Source organism: Solenopsis invicta, chromosome 15, assembly GCF_016802725.1.
Source record: "Solenopsis invicta isolate M01_SB chromosome 15, UNIL_Sinv_3.0, whole genome shotgun sequence".
NCBI classification, from domain to species: Eukaryota; Metazoa; Arthropoda; class Insecta; order Hymenoptera; family Formicidae; genus Solenopsis; species Solenopsis invicta.
The window spans coordinates 2,142,186-2,164,041 of NC_052678.1; the positions used below are offsets into that span (position 1 = coordinate 2,142,186).

Below are 21,856 nucleotides of genomic sequence, written 5' to 3' on the forward strand. Positions count from 1 at the left end.
TGCAATAGAAGCGTCTCGTTTGACCACGTTGAGACTGACCACAACTATTCATAGTGATCGGTGCTTGAAGTTTTTTTATTGAATTCATCAATTAGAAAATTTTATATTAACTTAACCAATTGGCGATGTGGGTAATCGAGTGTCACTGAGGCAATCAAGTTTTATTGGGAGTGTTCCGTTTGACCACGTCAAAGCGATTCACAGTGATCGATGCTTGAAGTTTCTCCATGGAGATCCAAATTGAATCCATCAATTAAAAAATTATATTAACCAACTGGCGATATTGGCAGTCAAGCGCCACTCTAAAATATTAATCTAAAAAAGTACAATCTTTGGATAGTAGTAAGTGATTCCGCGACTCTGGCAATCTTTAAAAGGCTATCGATTTCCAGCGGGACACTAGTCAAAATCTGGCAACCGTGGTCACGTCTACATTCTTGCACAACACATACACACACACACACACACACACATAGACACAGATACGCGCGCGCGCTGCAAGTTTTATCGAAAAATATTCTTCGACGACTCTTCACTTTGCGCGATCAATTTCATGACTATCAAGCTATACTTGATATATATTTTTCTCCTTTTTTTATTAATCCTTTGAAACGTTGTTGTATGTATTGCATAATTGCCGCTTTGAGCAATATTCTTTTTTCACAACCAATGATTAGTTGATAACGATTCGCGAATTATCTCCGAGAGAAAGATTGGACTTGGGTATCGTTAACGAGCGCGTTATTAGCGCGATTGAATGGCGCCGTAAAAAGCGCGAAATAACCGGCCGCACTTAATTGCACGCAATTATCGTTGTAACTGATAAAGCCCCAAAGGATTAATTCCATGTCCCGAATGTATCAATCTTTCCAATTTACCGCTTCGCCTCACGGATAAATTCATTACGCGATCGTATCTAATTCACCCTTGTAATATACATATTTAAACAGATTGTCAATATCTCGATGCCGATTACTCATCTTTCTCTCCACGAGAGAATCTAATCAGGACGCAGGTCTAATCATGAGACGCGAAATTAACTCACATAAAACACGATACGCGTACGAAGAGAGAGAATCTCATCGTTTCCCATCCCATTCGTGGTAAAAGCACTTTCTCATTGAGTATAAGCAACAACTTGTAACAACTTTTGTATAAGTCAATATCGCTAAATTCCCAGCAATGCGTTTTGCACATTCGCTACGTCGCGTCGGCGTTTTTTTCCCTCGCCTGGCCGACGGGTTTGAATTCAAGCCGACATATGCCATCTTAGAAGATCACGTAGATCATGATTTATTTATCCCCCCCCCCTCCCCCTATGATAGTTTCTCCTCCGCTATACCTCTCACAAAATATCGAATGTTCGAAAATGTAAAAAAACATTCGCAGGCACGTCTTTGTATAATTCATAGATACCTTTGTCGAAACCCTTTCCTTCTCTTTTACCGGAAGTTTCCTCCCGGGACTCATCCGCACTGAACCCGCATCCAACACCGATAAATGATAGTAAAATCATAATTTAGTCCGCCGACGGTGACGAGCACGGTAATATTGGTTATAAGATTCTCGAGCGGTTCGCCGATCCCCTTTGGTTCATTATTCCAACAGGCTCGACAGAGAACCGCGCGACTCCCGATGCTACGTCAACGAGGGGTGGGATTCCGGTGGTACTGGCAACTGCGGCGTCTGCCGGTTCGAGAGCCGCCTTGGCCAGCGCTGCGGCGAAACCGGCGGCGTCGTTCTCGGTGTGTTTGGTGCGGAACCGGCGGTCAGTCGCCAATTGCTGCTGGAGAACACGCTCGATCTGCCCACGGCGGAGAGACTGGTGCTACTGCTGCTGCTGCTGCTGCAAGCGATCGCCGCCGAAAGATCCACCCTCGACACAGCCCTGTATGATCAACATTACTCAACTTTTAAAAAACACGTAAAAGCGTATCGGCTTGCAATATACAAATACAGATAGAAACAAAAGATACTAAAGTGAAGAAATTACTAACATTATATACTGGGTAAGCATACAAAATTATCCAAATTGGCTTTGCAAAATTGAAAATTTTTTTATGTTTCCGGAAAAAGACATCTTGTAGATACTTCTAAAGCGTTAACATTACGTATATCCGGCACACAGTTTGAATAAATTGGAGATTGTAAAAAATTAAAAATTGTTATCCAACACTAAACACCGTTGACTGACATAAGCCTGCTAGTCTTATCTTCTTTATATGTATAAAGTACCTAGTAAACACAAAGTTGTAGTTATATAAATGTTAGCTGTAAATTCCTACTCAACAATATAACTGTTATATAACATTTATATAACAGTTACACACTTATATAACAGTTATATTATTTAGGAGAAAATGATAACTAACATATATATAACTGTAACTTGATGTTTGCTGGATATAAAAAACAAATTGTAGAATGTTCAAGTTAATCTTAAGAACCAGAAAAATTATTATATATCAATAATTTTTTATTTATTTTTTTAAACTCAATTTGAATATCCCGCGATTTATTCCTATGTATACTTTACGCAAGTAAAGGAGTTTTCAATTCCGTAAAACCAATTTGGAAAATGTTATACTTTGTAATGGCAATAATTCCATTTAGAATCCTCTTAAATCTAGAGTGCTCATATTTTTCTTATATTAACTTTCCACCTGAGCACGTTTTTCCAATACCATAACCTGAACACATGGGTTTATTACGTACGACTCTAATTTCTCTACCTTAAGTATTCAAAAAAATCTGAAAAAATTTACGAAACATTTATCGATATTATAGTTGACATTATACATGTTTCCACAGTCAATTTGATGAGCATTGTTGAGTAAATTTTTTAAATTTTGAACACAAGAAATAAAGGAAGGAAAAAGCTAAATTCTTTATAAATATAAACCATTTTCTATAGAAAATAAAATATCTTTTTATAGTTTTCCTCTTCAAAGATAAGTATTGAAGAAAAAAATAGTGCAAATAAACATTTGCAAAAAAGTTTAATTATTTAGAAAGGTCAAAATGGTTAAAGAGACGATTAGAGAAGTAAATTGTCAAAGTCTTTTAAGAGAACGTTATTTTGACCAAAAACATTTTTTCATAAATAATTGAAAACTTATAGAAAAATTTACGTTTAATGAATATGTCTCCGACGTGTTCGTGAAAGATTTTAAGTCTGGTTTATGCAGGCCGTAATTGTAAAAAATTAGCCAAACACAATCGATTATTCTTGTATAAATCGACTATAATACATCAGGTTTTACTCGCTCGACATTCAGCACTGCATTTATTTTTTTATGTATTTGTTTTCTTCTCTTTTTTGTATTTTGTAATTCCGCTACTGGATTTCAAATCTTTTTTACTATTTTACACCGTAAAAACCTACACGTTTAAGCGAAGGATTAATACAATATTCTGAATGAAAATTCACTCATTCAATTAAGAATATTAAGAATTAATATTAAGAATCTGTTTTTATACTTTATACAAACTTTTCTCATTTTTACTACTTTAGAGATTGCAAGATATTAAAACAAGTGAACACTGTTTTAATATAAACAAAGCCTTATTAAATGTTATTTTAAGCTTCAAAATTTTAATAACAAAAGCTGAAGTTAAATTAGCACTTGGATGAAAATTCATTCACAGTAGCACTCGAGATCAATGAATAACCTACTTTCTTAGTAAGAAAATATTTATTTTGCTCTCAATCTCGTCTTGTTTCTACAAATGCAAATATGGTAATTAAAGTACTAATTGTGACGCTTCAATAAAATACTTTCAAATAGGTATGAAAAGAAACGAAGATGAGATTTTCTGAAAAGGTTTACTTTTACCTAGAAGGCGGAGCGGATCCTCCAGTGTAAGTGTGCAGTCCTGCCGGTCCACTCCTCGGTCTTGACGGGGACACAACGCTGGATGATCTGTGTAAAGCCGGAGAGGGTGGCGCGGACGGTAGCATCCTGGGTGTTTGCGGAGGTGTCCTGCCGGACGAAACACTTCCGATACTACTGGTGGATGACTTCCTTCTGGTCCTGCAAATGTATATACGTTGCTTATTCTGCACAACTTCCTTTATCATATCCATTTAATTTTATTTTCTAATGCATATGTATCTTTTTATTCAATAAAATTTTTTTATACGTTGGTGAAAATTTTTCTCAGAATTTTTCACATAATTTTTCAGAATTTTTCTATATGTAAAGTTTATAACTTTTTAAAAAGCTTCTTGTACTTTGTACGAATCAGAACACTTTTCAATAACGTTAAGAAAATAATTTCTTAACGAAAGAAATCTGAATATTTTTTCTGATTTCGTCAGATCAACGTGTTATATTAAAAATATTTAAATAAGGATATTTAGACCAATATGAACTATTAGATACAGATATTCGTGCTAGTATAGTATTTAATATGCTGTACTATCAAAACATCTTATTTCCTATTATTACGGAGCCTAATTTTAAGAACTTATTTTTAAAACATCATTATTTTATTTAAATATAATTGAGAAACTTTAGACTACTGCTCCTTTCACTCTATCCTATGTAGTTTTTAATTAAGAGAAATAGAATTTCACCACGTTCGTCTGTAGGTGATACCTCATACTGCTCCAATTACAACAGAAAAAGGACTTCTTTCAGAACAATTATGAAAAAAATATAAAGTCTCTCTCTCTCTCTCTCTCTCTCTCTCTCTCTCTCTCTCTCTCTCTCTCTCTCTCTCTCTCTCTCTACATTTCCAGATAACACACATCCAGATTTGGTTTCAATGTAGTTCATGGATTTAGTAAGAATGTTTTAAAAACGTACGTTATTTAACGTACAAATTTACATTTGGGCATTTTAAAAATGTTCATCTTGTGCAAAAAGTTTTTTTAATCTGCTCGCAACATGTTGCTTTCGCTGACTTAACAAGCAAAAATTTTTTTAAATCCGCACGAAGAGTTTTGCTTTCGTTACCTTTGGTAACAAAAATGTACCTTTGCGCGGTGTATGTGTGTGTATGGATGTGTATGTGTTCGTGTATGTGTTTGTGTGTGACTACATTCGGCCAATTTCAGCGTGTGCCATGCAAATGAGAGAATTTCTCCTTGAAAAAGAGAGGAAGAAGAATAAATTTTTTTCTCACTTATTCGACACACGTTGAATTTGCAGTCGTAACACGGACGAAGCATTTCGCGTGTAGTGTGCGTGAGGTGTATTCTGGGACTTTAATCCCATCCCTACTGACGACGTGTTTAGTTACCTCTAATTTAAATTATCTGTTACGCTATGCTTAGAAGTATTATTATGATTCTTACATGTTTTAAATGAGTGGCACGTGGTTTTTTGGGAGCTAGAAATTTACCCACTGGACTAATTATTAAAAAAAACTGGTGCTTAAAATGTAAGTATAAATAAATAACTTTACTAAATCTAATTACAAAATATCTTTATACGTATTAAAAATCTAAAATATATACGCTGATCATTACTTGATTGACTCCAAAGATAAGAACCCCAATCACATTTAAATGCTCGGCGAGCAGGTTAGTTCAACGACATATCTAGACTAAACTTTCTGTTTACGAAGTAAAACTGGAATCTTTCAGAGCGGATATCTTGCCGTAAAGGAGAGAATGAAATAGAGAGCCTCTCAAAACAACTATCTCACTTTATTTAAACTACCAACTTCCAGATTTACTTCGTATAAAGAATGCTTGATCTAGATACATATATCATTAGGCTAACTACTACTCGTTCCTTGAATTTGTTTAATATATTAATTTAATCCGTTGCGTTCTGAAATAAACGTTGTTAAAAAAGCTCAAAACGGTAACAGTGGATGTTTTTGAACCGTTTGTAAAATATAATCCTCTAATCTGAATATTTTTTGATATGTCAAAAACGTCCAAAATGTATATTTTAAATGTTTTGAAAACATTACCGTGCTATTTAAATCTCTATCTCTTCTGAAAATCTTCATATGTAAATTCTGACATGTTATAAGATTTTTCATTCTATAATTTCTGAGACAATTTAAACAAATTTTTTTTTAATTTAAGATATTTTTCTGAAATCTTTATAAATTGAAAATATAAAAAAATTCTTAAAAATATTATGAGAAAAATTTTCACCAGACTGAACAAAGTTCTTTTCTCGTATTATACTCGAATAGAACAAAGATGTGCATTAGCTTAACCTTTCATTGCTCTCGTACGAAGCGAGCGAATCTAATTTTTGTAATCGTGTAAATGTGGCATAAAAGTTGAAACTTTTCGACTTTTTCCTTCTAATCTTTTAGATTATATTGATATGGTTATTTTCTCAATTTTGTTTAGTAAAATGTTTACTGAAGACTGAAAGTGTTAGCGTGTAATACATCTGAACGCGGCCATAACGAGAGCAAATGCGTACAAACGCGACTCGCGCCGTTTACCTAACCGGTCTAATCTCATTAATTTACCATGACAAAGCGACAAACCGAGCGTTTCATCCCTTTGCTTTTGAGATTGCGTTGCATCATTTTCATATGATCTAAAAAAACTCGGTGGCAACACTAATACACTCTGTGTGCACTGATACAGTGTGACACACACATTAAGCGTGGCGCGACGCTCGTACAAAAGCCCTAACGTCCGTTTGTCGAATAAGAGCAATAAAGGGTTAATATTTCAATTAGTATTTCAATGTAATCACCTCTTAGAAGTTGCTTGACGGCAAAGTCCGGTCGGACAAGTACGTCCCATGGCGCATTTACCCTCGCACACCTCTTTCGCCAAGGCCAGTGTCTCGTAATTCCTCAGGGTGGACCTGCAAATCTCAGCGTCGGACTCGGAGAGAGCGAGACTGGGGAATCGCTCTTTCAGTCTATTACGCTCCTACATCAAGATGTAGAACAATAGAGATCTAATTTGATGTAAAATAGCATTTTGACGGCGATATGAAGATTTCCGTGATAAATAGAATTTTGACGAAGAAAAGAGACGAATTACGAGAATAAAATGTGAAGACTCAGTGTGTTTCAGAAGAAATAAATGAATAGAAAGAAACGACGCTCTATGTACGATTTGAATTTTTCGTAGGTGCGAAGTTAAAGAAACATCCCATTTGCTTACTACTTACATCTTGTAAACGGCTAGACTCGAAGTCCTTGAGCTGCTGTTGAAAACCGACATTCGGATTTGCAATGGAACGACCGACCCTAACGACTTTGAGCGCCTCTTTCCAAGACAGATTGGTGGTACTCATGATGTAGGCCACCGCTACCGTCACGCTCCTCGACATTCCTGCCAGACTAAAAAATTGATTTTTATTGCGTGTGTGTGATAAAAATTCAGATTTTATTTTAGATTTTTATCAATCGCAAATTTTGTAGAATTTTGAAACATTCTATCTACATTGTCAAAATCGCTGGATGTGTCCTCTAATCCAGCTTCTTTGATCAATTTACCTATCTGTTCGTTACTGATCAGTTTATACTTCTCCTTTCTACTTCCACCCTTCACTCATCAACAAAATTAGTGTGAATTATTCGATTAAGATTTAAATATCTATGATTTTAATTCAAATTACTCGAAAACTTTGAATCTAAATGTTTCGAATACTAATCACATAGATTGGCAATTTTATAAAATAATATATTAAGTGATTTTATATTATATTAATCAATATTTTTTTTACATAGAAAATTTTCTTAGTATCTATACATTAAAATTTAACCAAACAATAATTATATTAATTAAAAGTTATGTTTCAACAATTCGATTTGATTCGAATAAAATTTTGTTGACTTAAATCGATTCGAAATTTAGTTCGATTCGACTTGGCGTCAAAAATCTTGATGCGCTCATCTCTACAGAACTACACCTTTAATTGCTAATTATACAAAAATTATAGATATTTCAATTTTTTCATTGAGGAAAAATATATTTTAAAATTGATTTTAAAAATTTTACATCCCAGCGATTTTGAGACATCATGTACTTGATATAACAATGAACGTATATTTACCAATGAATCAGAACGTTTCCGCCGCGAAGACGGGCGGCATGAATGAAGTCGTTGCACACAGAAAAATACTGCGACAAGTTCTGATCGGGACTGTCGGCGGCCAAGATGCATAGGTAATGTTTGTCCTGAAATATTCGCAATCGAGAATCAGTCGAAGCACAAACGTATTTTGCGGAGAATATAAACGCGTTCATCTGCATCCTTTCGTTAATTATCCGACTACGACTATTTTCATTCTAAAATTCTATACCGCATTGACTACTGCCGCGCATCGTTTATACTCACGGAATGCAAACGGCGAGCCGTGTCGTGAATAGCCAGGATATGCGTGATTTCGAAACGCTCCAGTTGATCGGCATCCTTGCTGTCCTGATAATTACCTACATAAAGACCAGGAAGCACCTGCAACCGATAAAGCGAGGGAATTACGGAAATGACAGATATTTCACGATGCTTTACATCTATCTGTTGTCTACACGTTATTTTTGAATATTTTCTGTATCCACGACTGAGTCATTCGCGTTAGAGTTAATTTTATTAATTGTCAGTGAAAAAATTTTCTAGCGACTCTTATATGTAATTTAACATCTCTACAAAATGTTTGTATGGTTGTTAATTTAAAAAAATTGCATATAAATGTTATAATTAATTATAGCCGAGACAAGAATTTGGAACTATGTACATTTTCATATAAAAATTTGTAACTTTGAAACAAAAATGATTAAAATACCTATTCATACTTTAAAATTGACATTCCAAATTACAAAAGATAGTTCAAGTATCGGTTAAAGTTAAGTTATTCATCAACTTGAAAGTCACATTTTTTAATATGTATGAGTGGATACAAAATGCAAATATATTACATTTACATGTTAAACAAAGCATTTTATTATTAAAATAGTATTAAATAAAAACTTAAAACTAATTAATAGAAACATTTCTGAATATTATTTATGATATTTAACACAAATATAATGCGATGTGTTTCTCGCACTTTAGCTCGAAATTTTCACTTGAATATTTTTAGTAGCGAAATCGCTTCAGTATAAAAAAACATTAGTAGAAAATAAAGAAAAATGTACAAGTATAAAAATAACATTTATTCTATGCACGATGGAGTCATTTGTGACCCAAGACGGTTTTCCAAGATATTCTGGTTCAAGATCATGTTTGAACTGATGCTGGCAATGTACCAGACCTGTTTCCTAGATGCCAAACATTTTTAGGGAGAAAGAGACCGTTGCTTATTCCGACATTTGTAACATTTCAAAGAAAAGAAATAGGATGGCTCACTTATTGTGGAAAAATTGAAATAAATTTAATAAATATATTTACTTAAAGGATGTATTGATAATAATTATTGAATTTTAATAATATTTGGAAAGTATGTAAAATAAGTATCTTGTGTAGTAAATTTAAAAAAGCAAATATTATTCAGCATTTATTAAAAATAAAATATTTACATTTTAGTACGTCATAGGTAAATAACTTTTCTCTATTTCTTTTCTATTTTTTTATTTACTATTTCCTACTTTTTAAATATACAAAATAGAAAATACAAAGATTAAAATAAAAACTAGAGCAAATTTAATTCACTATGACATTTCAAAATGTAAAATAAATATTAGATTTCAAATAAATGTATAAATGTTAAATACTATATTTTTTTTATTTTCTTCATAAAATATTTATTTCAAACAGTAAATTTTTTTATAGATACCTTTTAAATAAATATTTCAATTACTATGTTCTATTTTAACCATTTTTCCCAGCATTGCACTTATACCAATGTGTATATAGACAAAAAAGATTAATAAACACTCAATATTTGATAGTAAATAGTCTATAATCGAAGGCATTTATAAGGCATTATAAGGTACTCTTTGCAGATCATGATCCTAAACAAGTCATTATATTCTTATCTTTCCCACCCTCCTCGGTGGCCGTAATTTAAAATGCCGTACCTCCTTCGGCGTCTGTTTGGCAAAAGATTACTTACGACTAGATGACGAAGAAATTTAGGTCAGACCAAGGGAGAAATGCAAAGCTGCGTGATGGATTCGCGATGGCCGTCGCGATGGCACGATAATCTTAGATTAACTTACTGTTTGGCAAATATTGAATTTTGATGAAAGCCGGTGTTTAAGCGCTACGGGAGGCATACATTAGTTTAAACCGCCAGCCGCGCGGTTTTCTCATTTTCCCCACAATTCCCCGACTAATATTGATTCAACATTTTTTAACGATGGCATGACAGATGGTCGTCGCTTTCCATAAAGGGTCGTAACCTTCCATAAAAATGTGTGTGTTACATTTCAAAGTATTATCAAAATTTTATAAATTTTATAGATTGTTCTATCACAAGGTGTTTATTCAAATTTTATAAAATAATTCCTTGAAAAAAAAATTCCCAGAAGATTTATTGAAAATTCTAGGTAAGATTAAATAATATTTCAATGCAGATTTTGAAATAAGTTTATTTCGTTATATCTTTTAATGTACCTTAATTATACGATTACAAAGAAAATTCAAGTTTTAAATATTAAATTTTAAAAGATACTAAAAAGTAATATGAATTAAATATGGCATATAACAATCTGTGTAAAGTATAAAATTTCGAAAAATTATTAAACACATAATGCCAATTTAGAATTGGATTTTATTATCTTTTACTGTTATAAATTTCTTTAATAAAAACTCACAGTCACGAGAGAATACCATAAATGTGAATGTGAATGCCATATTTATTGGTAGTCGATTTTGTATTATTAAGAAAGAAAAATGACAATATATTTTTTCATAAACGTATCATCCTTTAGCTTTAAAATACGGTATCATAAAGTCCTTAAAAGCTTTTTGGTACAAAAAATAATTTCATTAAGAAAATAAATAAATTCTTTACAAATTTTCTATTTTTGCAGGTTTTTCTTTAATATCTTTACAATAGATCATTTTTCAACAATGTCGTGTGTACTGTCACATTTTCAAGATTTCAAACTTTCATTTAAAAAAAAATTGTTGAAAAATATTGATTAAAACCAGAGTTACGACTTCTTAAAGTTGCACGAGTCTCCCAGACCCTTCTATAATGTTTGCAGTTGGCACTGAAAGTATTAAGAGTTAAGAATCTTCAAATTTCTTACATACTAATAAAACTGTAATAAGCTTAAGAAGTCCTCGAGTTTTTAAATTTCGATAACTTTAGCTGGCATTGAACCCCCCCGAAATATCCTTGAATGAATTCGGCGGATCGAGTTAACGCGATAGGCAAATTAAGACATTTCAGAGAAGCAATCTCTTCGTCATTCGCGTGTGACATTTATTTCCTCGTCTCAATGAGCTGCCTCAAAACATCCATTCTCTCCCGTTAGTCTCAGTTGCCCCATGATTTAATTTCATTCGATCATTCTTATCGCGCGGCGATTACCCCGCGCTGTATCGCCGAATCCGCTCCCTCGTCCGCTCCTCCGCGCGCGTTGATTTTAAAGAAAAGAGACGACCAAGATCGAGACCAGACCGCAGCGAACGATCTGACGGGCTGCCGTCTCGAACAAAGAGAGAAGGGAGACGAAAAAAATTAAGTGAAAACGACATGTCCGTGGAAGGGAAGATTAAGAATAAAAAGTAATAACAAACTGGCTATCGCGCGGCCTATACTGTCGGCGACGAAAATGCGATTCCGATCGCTCGTGGTATCCTGGTGTGTTTGCGCGATTCACGGCAGCGTGCAGATAGCATCGGGACATCGATCGGCCGACGCGACAACGCGATCCGCCTATCATCCGCCCAGTGACAACGGAATCCCTCTCGCACGTTCGCCGAGAAGCATCCCGAGCTTGCCGCCCGTCCCAGCCGTCCCATTACTTCCGGTGCCGCTCCGACCTGGTTCTCCGGCGAGACACGCCGCGGACGCGATCTCGAAGCCAGCCGCCGTGCCCGGAATTCTCAGCAAAAAAATCAGACATAAGAGATCGTTGAGACGGACAACGGCCAATCGCGAGAAAATTGGCGAGCCATTAGCGAAGCGTGGATCGCGTCGTAAACGAAGGAAAAAGTGCAGATGCCAAAAATTCGGTCGAAGAAGCTTAGGGACATTGCTCAGGGAAACACCCGAGTTGCACGGATCGTTTATCATAAAGAGCCGCTCCGCTGGCGCCGTGAACGCTCCGAAACCCATGTCGGAATTGACAGCGGAAACTTCGACGCATTTCACGGATATTGCCTTCACAACCGCCGACGTTGTCCGATCGACGTTGTTCGACGACGCGAAGACGATCCCGAAAGCTGCGAAACTAGCTGACGACGCAATCCGCGAGAAACACCAGCGGGATTCCCCTCGTGAACGATGCAACGGGATCAGATGCGTGACGAAAAATTGTAAAAAGAAAGAGAAGAAGAAGAGCGTTATCGACCTGCTCGATCAGGAATTTTTTCCAGATGTGGGAGCTGCGCGAGCAGAGACGTCATCGAGATCGCTGAAGAACATGAATTTTCAATCGATCGCGGAATAAAATGGATTGTGAGGAGATCCTCAATCGCAGCTCATATGCCGCAACATATAAGCGTGATGTACTACGTTACTATGAAATATACAATTGTAAATTTCGTTATTGTAATTTATAAGATAAGATACTTTATAATGAGTACACAAGAAACTTTGATCGTACACCCGAAAGAAACTCTGGAACCGTCAGCTAAGACGTTTAAAAGAAAAATTCACATGGGTATAGATGCCGTTTCAAATAATTGAGCTTTGTATTTTATAAAAACAAATATATATTTATACGTTTATTTTTCAAGATAAACATATAAATTTCTGAACAACATCCTGTTTTTAAACAAAATATTTTTATCGACACTAATCTTCTATATATTAATGCAGATTTTTGTAAAATACGTATATACAATTAAATAAATTCAAATATTTTGATTTTGATAAAAGCAACATTTTGTATGTGAAATATTGCGTTGTGAATTATTTGCGTTTTTCAAAAATGGTCTTTCCTAAAATCTTAAAATAATGTTTCTGAATGATTCTTAATCATTTTACTCACAATTAGAGAAACATTATACAAATCTTAAGCAAACTCATGTTTAATTTATTGTATAATAAAGTTATAAACTACATTTGAAGCATTAGACATATCTAATGAATAAAATCTATTAAAAAAACCTGCAAAAGAGTTTATTTCTATTAAATATTAGGCTATTTATTAATTACATATTGATATGCATAACTGAGTGCACGTTGCGTTATCGGTGCATGTCATTTCAATTTAATGTACATATTGTTAAACATGATGGAATGCGTAACGTGACAAGGTATTGTTAAATTAAAAAATCATATTGTATTTATAATTATGTTACAATATTTAATACAGTTTGGGTAAAATTTACTAAAAAAGAATATTTTTATAAGCAATTTATTATTTATTTATATTTAGAGGAAAAAAACTGTTTTAACCTGTAATTATTTTGTAAATAGTCGTTCCAGTAAGATACAATTTCGTATAATTATTACATCTTTTTACAAAATTAATGAAGCAATAAAGAGTAATTAAAATTTCGTATACAAGTTTTAAATAACATTTTATAATATTATATAATAGAGGAAAGTCGTGAATACTAGTCCATCTCTTTTAAAGCGGCACCCCCGTATTTCTCGGAAATTTATACATTGCACTCTAGTAATACTGATAAAAACAGGATCTACTTACATAATTAAAAAAATACAAAACCCATAATTTGTACATAGTTTTGTTTCTAAAATAAAATCTACTAACAAATTCTTAAAAAAACAAAAATAAAATTTGCATAATTTTCTCTTGCAAATTGCATAAAACAATAATAAATATATTATTAATAGTATTAAATCATTTTATATGTTTATGGCTTTTTAAAACTGTTTTGTTTATATTTTTATTTTAAAATAAAGTTTACGTTGACATATATGCAGATAAGTAACTCGTTATTTGGAACGCCATTATCATTTTTGTTACCTTCTTTTGTTATTTTTTTCTGCAACAAAAACAGTAACATTTTTACAGTCACGACAACGAATTTAACCGTTATTTTAGTATTTGATTGTCTTTATATCTATTTAATAGATCGCATGTTGATCACACATTAATCGTGTGATTGCATAAAAATATTCCGATATAGTACTTTATATTTTGAGCTGCATTCAAATATAACCATTGTCAATATTGAATAATTTATTGTACGTTACATGTATACTATAAATTTTCAGTACTAGTAGTGATTGTTGGAATGCATTCCTAATAATAACATTATCACGTTAAAAAAGTTTAACCTAAATTCTCGTAAAAAATAAATATAAAAAAGTAAAGAATTAAAAAAAGTATTAAATAAATTCAATATAAAGCTTGCTTTATATATAGAGTATAGAGAATTTCTTAAAATTTTAAGTTTTATCTAATATTTATTACCATATTTAACATTATTTGTTAATCAATTTTAATTTTAAAATCTAATGATTCGCTATAATATTACAAAAAAAAAAAATAACGAAAAATTAACCAACTGTTACTTTTCAAGTAACGATAATGCTAACGCATTGCTTTTTAAAATCAGTAAGAAATAACAATAACAGTGGCGCATTACTTTTTAAGGTAGCCAACCTTGCATATGCGATAGTCTCTATTCAATACAATCGTCGGATTGTATTGAAGGTTCATTACACTTTGCGCACAATTTGCATCAAAGTAGGAGTAAAATTATAAATTGCTTTTCTTTCGCGGAAGAAATATGCATTAAATATTATAACGAGAACATATGAGTAAAATTGCCGATTGATTATTTATTTAATGATTCTCGTTGAAGAATGCGTGTCATATTTTAGATCTCATCATCAAGGGGGATTATCGTAAATAAAGTTTCATTTCACCGCATATTTCTCCGCCAGGTTTATCTCTTACACTTCCGCTTCTCAATTACGAGCTGTACGATCGCGCGTTACTGAACGTAAAATTTTATTATCAAGCGTATTATGCCGGTCGTTAACCACAAGGTTACGAGCTCTAGTCAAGTTATAACATTGAAATGCGTTATATTGAAATGCGTTTAAACAAGTTGTCGAGTAATAAAAGCGTGAAGTCAATCCCTTGGTCAGAATGGAACTTGCTGTCGCGCTATAAAAAGGAAATCTCACCCCCCGCCGTCACGACGAGAGAAAAAAGAAACGCGCTTAATGAAGATCCGCTGGCCATTATTTAACCCGAAGAGCGACGACAAATAAGTGCACAATTAGCTCTTTATAAGCTCTTTATAAAGAAAAAGATAGCTTTGAAGAATTTTAAACGCGAAATTATTTCACAGCAAAAAGTTTGTCTCAAATTCAATGTTTCCACTGTGTTTCCACCTTCTTTGATTTCTTATTTACCTTCGTTCTGCATCATTAAACTTTTAAGACAAGTTTCTTTAGACGCTTGAGCACTTTCGTATATCTTTTACACAAAGTAGCCAATTAGTTGTCTATTAATACGTTAAAGGAGACAATAGAAACAAATCGAATATTTTGAAACGATAAAGGCTCTCGAATATTCAATAAATGATAAGAAAAATTAATAACTAGAATGCAGGAAACAGCGCAGTGTTAGCGGATAAATTATACAAGAGCCGTTAAATAAATACAAATTGAATATCAAATGCTTTGCGTCCATTAGAAAAGATTTGAAGCAATAAATATTTAATATCTGTCTTGCGAAAAATGTAGGATGTCCCGCACGATTTTGTTCTAGAGGCGATTCCCTTCCAACTCGATTTACGTTTCCGCCAATATGAAAAATGCATTCGTTTCCTTCTCTTTTAGCTAGCGCTTGTGTGGCTATCGATCTGAAAGTATAAGCCCAAGCAACAATCGACGTCCCGGGACGTCCAAAGTATGTCATGAAAAGTCCCGTTTGTATCGCATATCGTTGAAAAATTGGACGTCTAAAATACGTCCCAAGAATATCGATTGGATATCCTATAATAAGGACGTTTATGCAGATATTTTTAAAGACGTTCAATAATGTCGTCATAAATAATGTCGTCATAAACATGTCCGATCTTTTATTTAACTTGTTAAAATTAAATTTTTTTTTAAAATTTATAATCTTTAATTTGATTAAAAAACATTAAATGATTTGTTTTACATATTTAACATACAAATATTTCCATAACAGTTCTAAAACATCGTTTTTACCATTATATAATAAACATCAAAAAAACATCCAAAGGACGTCTTGTATATAGCAGTACGCGGTATGGCCGATAGATGACCGCGACAAAGTTGCATTTCTCGTAAATAAAATCCATATGCGATAGAATAAAAAAAGCAGCACATTATGAGACTTTTCATACTTATTTTAACAAGAATGTGTTTCAAAAACAATTTAAGAGAATTTCTCTTGAAATCAAGTACCCAAAATTGGATTCTAAGGTGAAAGTAAATAACAGCATTTTGATAGTGAAATTTTTTTTAGCCATATTTAAAAATTAATTCAGAAATTTGATATTCCGGGGAGATGTACACGTCAAAATGTATTAATGTAACTATTATATAACTATTATATAACTATATATTATATACTGTAGTCTATTTTATAACTGTTATAGAGTATATTCTTTTTAATACAATAACAACACACACATGTGTCTGAAATACGTCGCAAAGAAAGTTTTATGACATTCTGTGAATATGAGTATTATCTTGGTTAAACGTCTTCGAGCGTTTTACACAATACGTCCTTTAGGACGTCTATTGAACGTCTTTGAGCTATACATCGTATGTAGGAAAGACATCTCCGGGACATCTTCGCATCATGTTTGATACGTCAAATGGACGTTCGTGCGTGAAGAACGGTAACGCCGTTTGGACATCCATGCGACATCAAATTGTTGCTTGGGAAGCTCCTTAGACAAAGCAATTTCTCTCACCTTGTTCATGCCATTCCCCATGATGCCAGCGCGACGACGAGCGCGTTTCTCAATGTTGTCGCTGTTTAAAAGCGCGAATCGCGCACAAGTCCTCGTTCGGCCGCCGTCATCCTCAGTCTCTCGAGCTTGTTTCTCGACGATCTGACTCGATCCTCGTCGGCGGGGCGGCGGCGTTGCTTGTCGAGCAGCATCCTCGAGATTGTATAAACCGAGGCTCCATTAAGCTGCCGCGTACATGCTCGTATCGTTGACGGCACGCAGTGTGGAAACGCGTGAAAACCACGACCGGATCGATCCTCTCTTTTAGCATTCGCAATATTATCACTTCCTCTCTCTCTTTCTTACTCCTCTCCCGCTGTCGCCCCTCGACAATTTATTACCCTAGCACGCTGATAATCATCGGTGATTTATTCCAGCCCGCGATAACATTATCACGCATAACGTCATTCTGAATTTTCTTCCGCATTTGGAGAGAGTTTTCGCTTATCGCATTTGCAATCATGCCTTTCGATAAGCTGCTGCATCTGCCTGCGTGACGCGAGGCTGCGTTTCAACGAACGGGGGCATCCGGCAGGCACGTTTCGATTCTCAAAGCGCGAGCGCGCATTTATATTCACGCCTCGCTTTTTCGCGGCCTCTTTATCGAGGAACTCCCATATGGTCGTCCTCCCGACGGGGAGGATTCCATTTACATGCGGATTCTGTCTCGCCCGTTCTGCCTCGAGCGTTTTCAAGCAGACCTTCAGGTTCGCGCGAGCTGCAGCGATCGACCAACTTTCCAACACGGAGAGCGGGAAGTCGCGAGAAATAGAGCCGTCTTTAGGAAGTTACCTGCCACGATCGTGACGGCCTGCAAGAGAGAGAGAAAAAAATATCGGTTGAAAAACGAGATGTGAGAGGTGGAGATAGGTGATCGACGCAGTGAAAATAACGTTAGAAGGAATTTGTCTTGAGTGTATCGATTAATGGTACGTGTGGGGCACAATTGCCACGCTCGAAAGAGGAAATGTGCGCTCGTTTCTTTCTTGAGAAAGTGGAACAAGTTATTGATAAATTGTCGTCGTATGTCGCGTGATCTCACGTAGTCGTCTTAAAAAACTTAGGCAAACCTGGCATACATGCTGGAAAATTTCACTTGCGAACAAGCAACGCGCCTTTAATCTGAGAATTCTGGTAGTCACCTTGGGTGTTCTTTAGTACGGTCTAGCAGCGTTGGAAAAATGGTCACAGCAAATTTTTTTGTTGATCCAAAATCCATACATATATATCTTTTATTCAAAAATTCTGGTTTGTTTAAGAGAAACAAGTTATAACTCATATATTCATACCCAGCAAACATCAAATGTAATATAAATATAATACTATGTAACATAATACTATATAACATATATATAACACATGTATATGTAATATAACATTACATTTATGTAACATTCAGTATTTACTGAGTAATATCAATCTGCTAAAGAGAAGCTCATTCATGTTATAAAGTTAATTAAGTATAGTAAAAATTTATATTATAAATTCGAAATAATGAATTTAAATAAGATTTAAAAGTGAGGTTATAAAGTGAGGTTATAAACTATTAATATCTTTATGTTTATAAAATACAAAAAGTTTATAGCGTATTTATATAAATATATATTTTTATTCTTTTTTTAAATACGTCATATAATTTTTATATTTATAACATATAATAAATATAATTAAATAAATCTTATTTTTAATATTCTGCAAAAGTGTATGTATAAATATAATATAATAACTATATATGACAACAATTTAGCATTATTTTAAATTACTGAAGTGAAATAGATGTTATATATATTTTGTTTTTTTTTAAGTAATAATACCTTTTTACGAACTTTTACAATCCCAACAAAAATGCATAAAATAAAAGCAATTTATAAACTAATTCCTCCATTTTTTAGAAATACTATTATAATAAACTGATAATACAATGTGTACTTTATTTATTTAATATTTCCTTGATTTTCCTTATTTTTTTAGAAAAAATTGATTAAATGTAAAACGCAATGTCTTTAGATATTAATAAATTATAGAACAATCAATAATATATATTGTGTAGTTAATAACAACGATTTTTTAAACTAGGGTAAATCACTCCATAAAAATCACCCCAGGTAATCGTTTATGCAAAAAAAGAGATAACTATTCTCAGGTTAAATCTCGTGCATCGAGGGTGACTGCATTGTCGTGCAGAACGAAAATAGCGAACACCGGCGAAGACCCATTACAAATGGGAACAAAATCTTTTTATTAAAAATTATTATCGTTGTGTCAGATAACAAATACGGATCCATTGATCTTGCTTAAAAAATCCAATAGAATAAAATAAGACAAAGTCTATATACAATATAATCTTATTATTTTTTTTAATTTGTAAATATCAGATTTATTATTTTTATTTCTTATTATTTATATATTATATAATATTTTATTGTTTAACATATAATTTAATAATCATCTTTAATCAATGCTTATTTGACCGTGTTTCGTCAAAATTAATGCTATCATGTTTTCATGATGTAATACTTTAATTTAAAAGTTTATGCTTTTTATATATAAATAATTTAAAAATATTTCTTATATGTATAAATTATTATTTTTAATACAAATTATATTATACTATATATTATGTATATGCATATATAACATTTTATACATTATAACATATATTAAATTATTAAAAATATTAATGTACATATACATATAAGAACTATTAAAATTGTTTAATGTAAAAACTGTAAAAAGCACAAACTCTAACATTAAGGTATTACATAATAAGCTGCTTTAAATATGTGTAATATAAAAAAACTTAGATTAAATTTCACCTTTTCAGATTGGATTAGATAACTCGACGGGTTACAGAAAAAAAAATGCACATTCAGATTATTTAAGCGAGTCTTAGGAAACAATAAAAATTGATAACTTTACTGTAAAATAGATTTAAATTTTAAATAAAATTTAAATCTATTTCTAAGATTCTCTGTCGGTTTTCTTAAACAAGAGAAGGAAGGAGCGAGTAAAGAACGCGAGCTTATCGATTACTTTAAGATCAATAAAATGGATTATAAGGACTCGGCCGCCTGGCAGTACGTTAACCCACTTTACCAATACGACCGGCTGCATTTAATGGTGTCCGATGCGCCTAGATTCGGTTGTCGTCGACGATCAAATTTTCCCGTACAATATTTAAAAAATGCAATTGATCGCACCGAGAAAATTCCGTGTTCACTGTCACGGGCGCCGGGTCGTGACATTTCCTGGCGGAAAAATAGCGGCTACCAGCGTGGCCAAAGTGGCGCATAGGAACAGACGTGTTTTGCTCGCGCACACTCGGGTATGACAGAAGCTGCATGCGTTTATGTAAATTCCAGCCCGATATATTGGCTCGATGCTGACGCGACGTATTTTGCTACATAACGGCAAAGCACACTTTGCGATGCATCATATGCGCTCTGATTTCCCTCGCCAAGGCGAGACGCGTCGAGATACGCGAAAACGCGCGAGAGATGTAACACTTCGTTCGCTCGCCGGCTATTTATTTTCAACGTAACGTGAGACGCAATCGAATATCGATGTAATTGCGATACGGCGACGTCCGAGAAATCTCGCGTTCCCGTCACGTTTGAACATACACATGTATTAATTTGGTCGACCGCCAAGAAAGAGGTTGAAACTTTATTGACTTGGCTGGAAGTTATATTAATTGCAACGACAACTCGCGGACTCTTCACGGCGACCTCGTAACTTAATACCACGTCGCCAGTTAGAAAGTATAAATTACGAGATTTAATCTATTGGGATCGCACACGACTATAAACAATTTCACAAGGGAGAATTATAAATAATCGCACAAAGGAAGGTTTCCAATTCAAAAATTCGAAAAACGAATGAAACTTCGGCAATGCATAAAGGATATCTTGACGTAAACAATTTTTTCGCTGCCCAAATTTACCCTGAAGGAATAAAATCAATCCCCAAAAATTGATCTGTTTTTTGTTTTTATTATTCATCAACAAATGGATTTCAAAGGATTGATTTTACACCTTCAGGGTAAATTTGGGTAGCAAAAAAATAGTTTATTACATATCAAAATATTTCTGTTAAAAAAAAAATCGATAGAAAACGATAGGAAATATTCGATCACTTTCAATTGTAGTTATGAATCGAGAATTAACAGAGTGAATACCCAATTGATTACGATAGTATTAATCATTTATTCATGATAAATTAAATTCCATCAAAATGATAAAAAACAATATAATGTGAATTAATAACAATAATAAGTTGCTAATAAAAGTTAACAATATAAATTAATATAAAAATTTTATCATATTCCAACGACTGAATTCGCTTTCATACAGGAAACATTGATAACGTAGCTTTTAGAGTATGAAAAATGAAACGACAGATGCAATAGTTAACGAGAAGATTTTTGACAGATTGCATCAAATCCTATTGTTTCTATTATTTTTTTTTTTTTTTTTTTCAAAAAGGGATTTTTCATGTAATGCCTAATTTTCATAATTTTTTAAATGTTCAAATTAGAGATCTTCTTTTATCAATTAAAAAAATACGTGGAAAAAGACTTGAGCATTAAAAAAATTCTTGTAAATAAAATTTCAGCAGATTTAAAAATTGTTTAATAGAGGAAAGTCACCAACACTGAGATTTCATTTTATTTTTGAATAATATTTCTTAAACAAAAGCTAAAAATAAAGACATAAATACAAACTAGAAAGTTTCTTCTGTCAAATGGTATAGCAGTTTTTATAATACTGTTTCGTATTTTGTAATAATTAATTTTTCCACAACATAACCCGAAAAAAGCGTCTGAAGAATTGAGCTCCAAAACTAGAGCAGTAGACAGAAATGACAAAATTCCAATATGACTC

At 33.3% G+C, this 21,856-nt stretch overlaps 1 protein-coding gene across 4 annotated transcripts in view; it reads right to left on the reverse strand.

The window, feature by feature from the left end:
* LOC105198864 (dual specificity protein phosphatase 22-B) overlaps window positions 1-21,856 on the reverse strand; it is a 51,065-nt gene that overhangs the window by 10,154 nt on the left and 19,055 nt on the right. For 2 of the 4 annotated variants that reach the window (XM_039457980.1, XM_039457979.1), the window contains exons 2-8: window positions 16,935-17,784; window positions 8,280-8,396; window positions 7,995-8,119; window positions 7,107-7,278; window positions 6,681-6,862; window positions 3,837-4,034; window positions 1,417-1,888 (exon numbers count right to left, since the gene is read on the reverse strand). In XM_039457980.1, the coding sequence (XP_039313914.1) occupies window positions 1,639-1,888; window positions 3,837-4,034; window positions 6,681-6,862; window positions 7,107-7,278; window positions 7,995-8,119; window positions 8,280-8,396; window positions 16,935-16,955 (1,065 nt within the window). In that variant the 5' untranslated portion in view covers window positions 16,956-17,784 and the 3' untranslated portion in view covers window positions 1,417-1,638. The remainder of the gene's footprint in view (window positions 1-1,416; window positions 1,889-3,836; window positions 4,035-6,680; window positions 6,863-7,106; window positions 7,279-7,994; window positions 8,120-8,279; window positions 8,397-16,934; window positions 17,785-21,856) is intronic. The other 2 variants (XM_039457978.1, XM_039457977.1) reach the window with 1 other exon arrangement.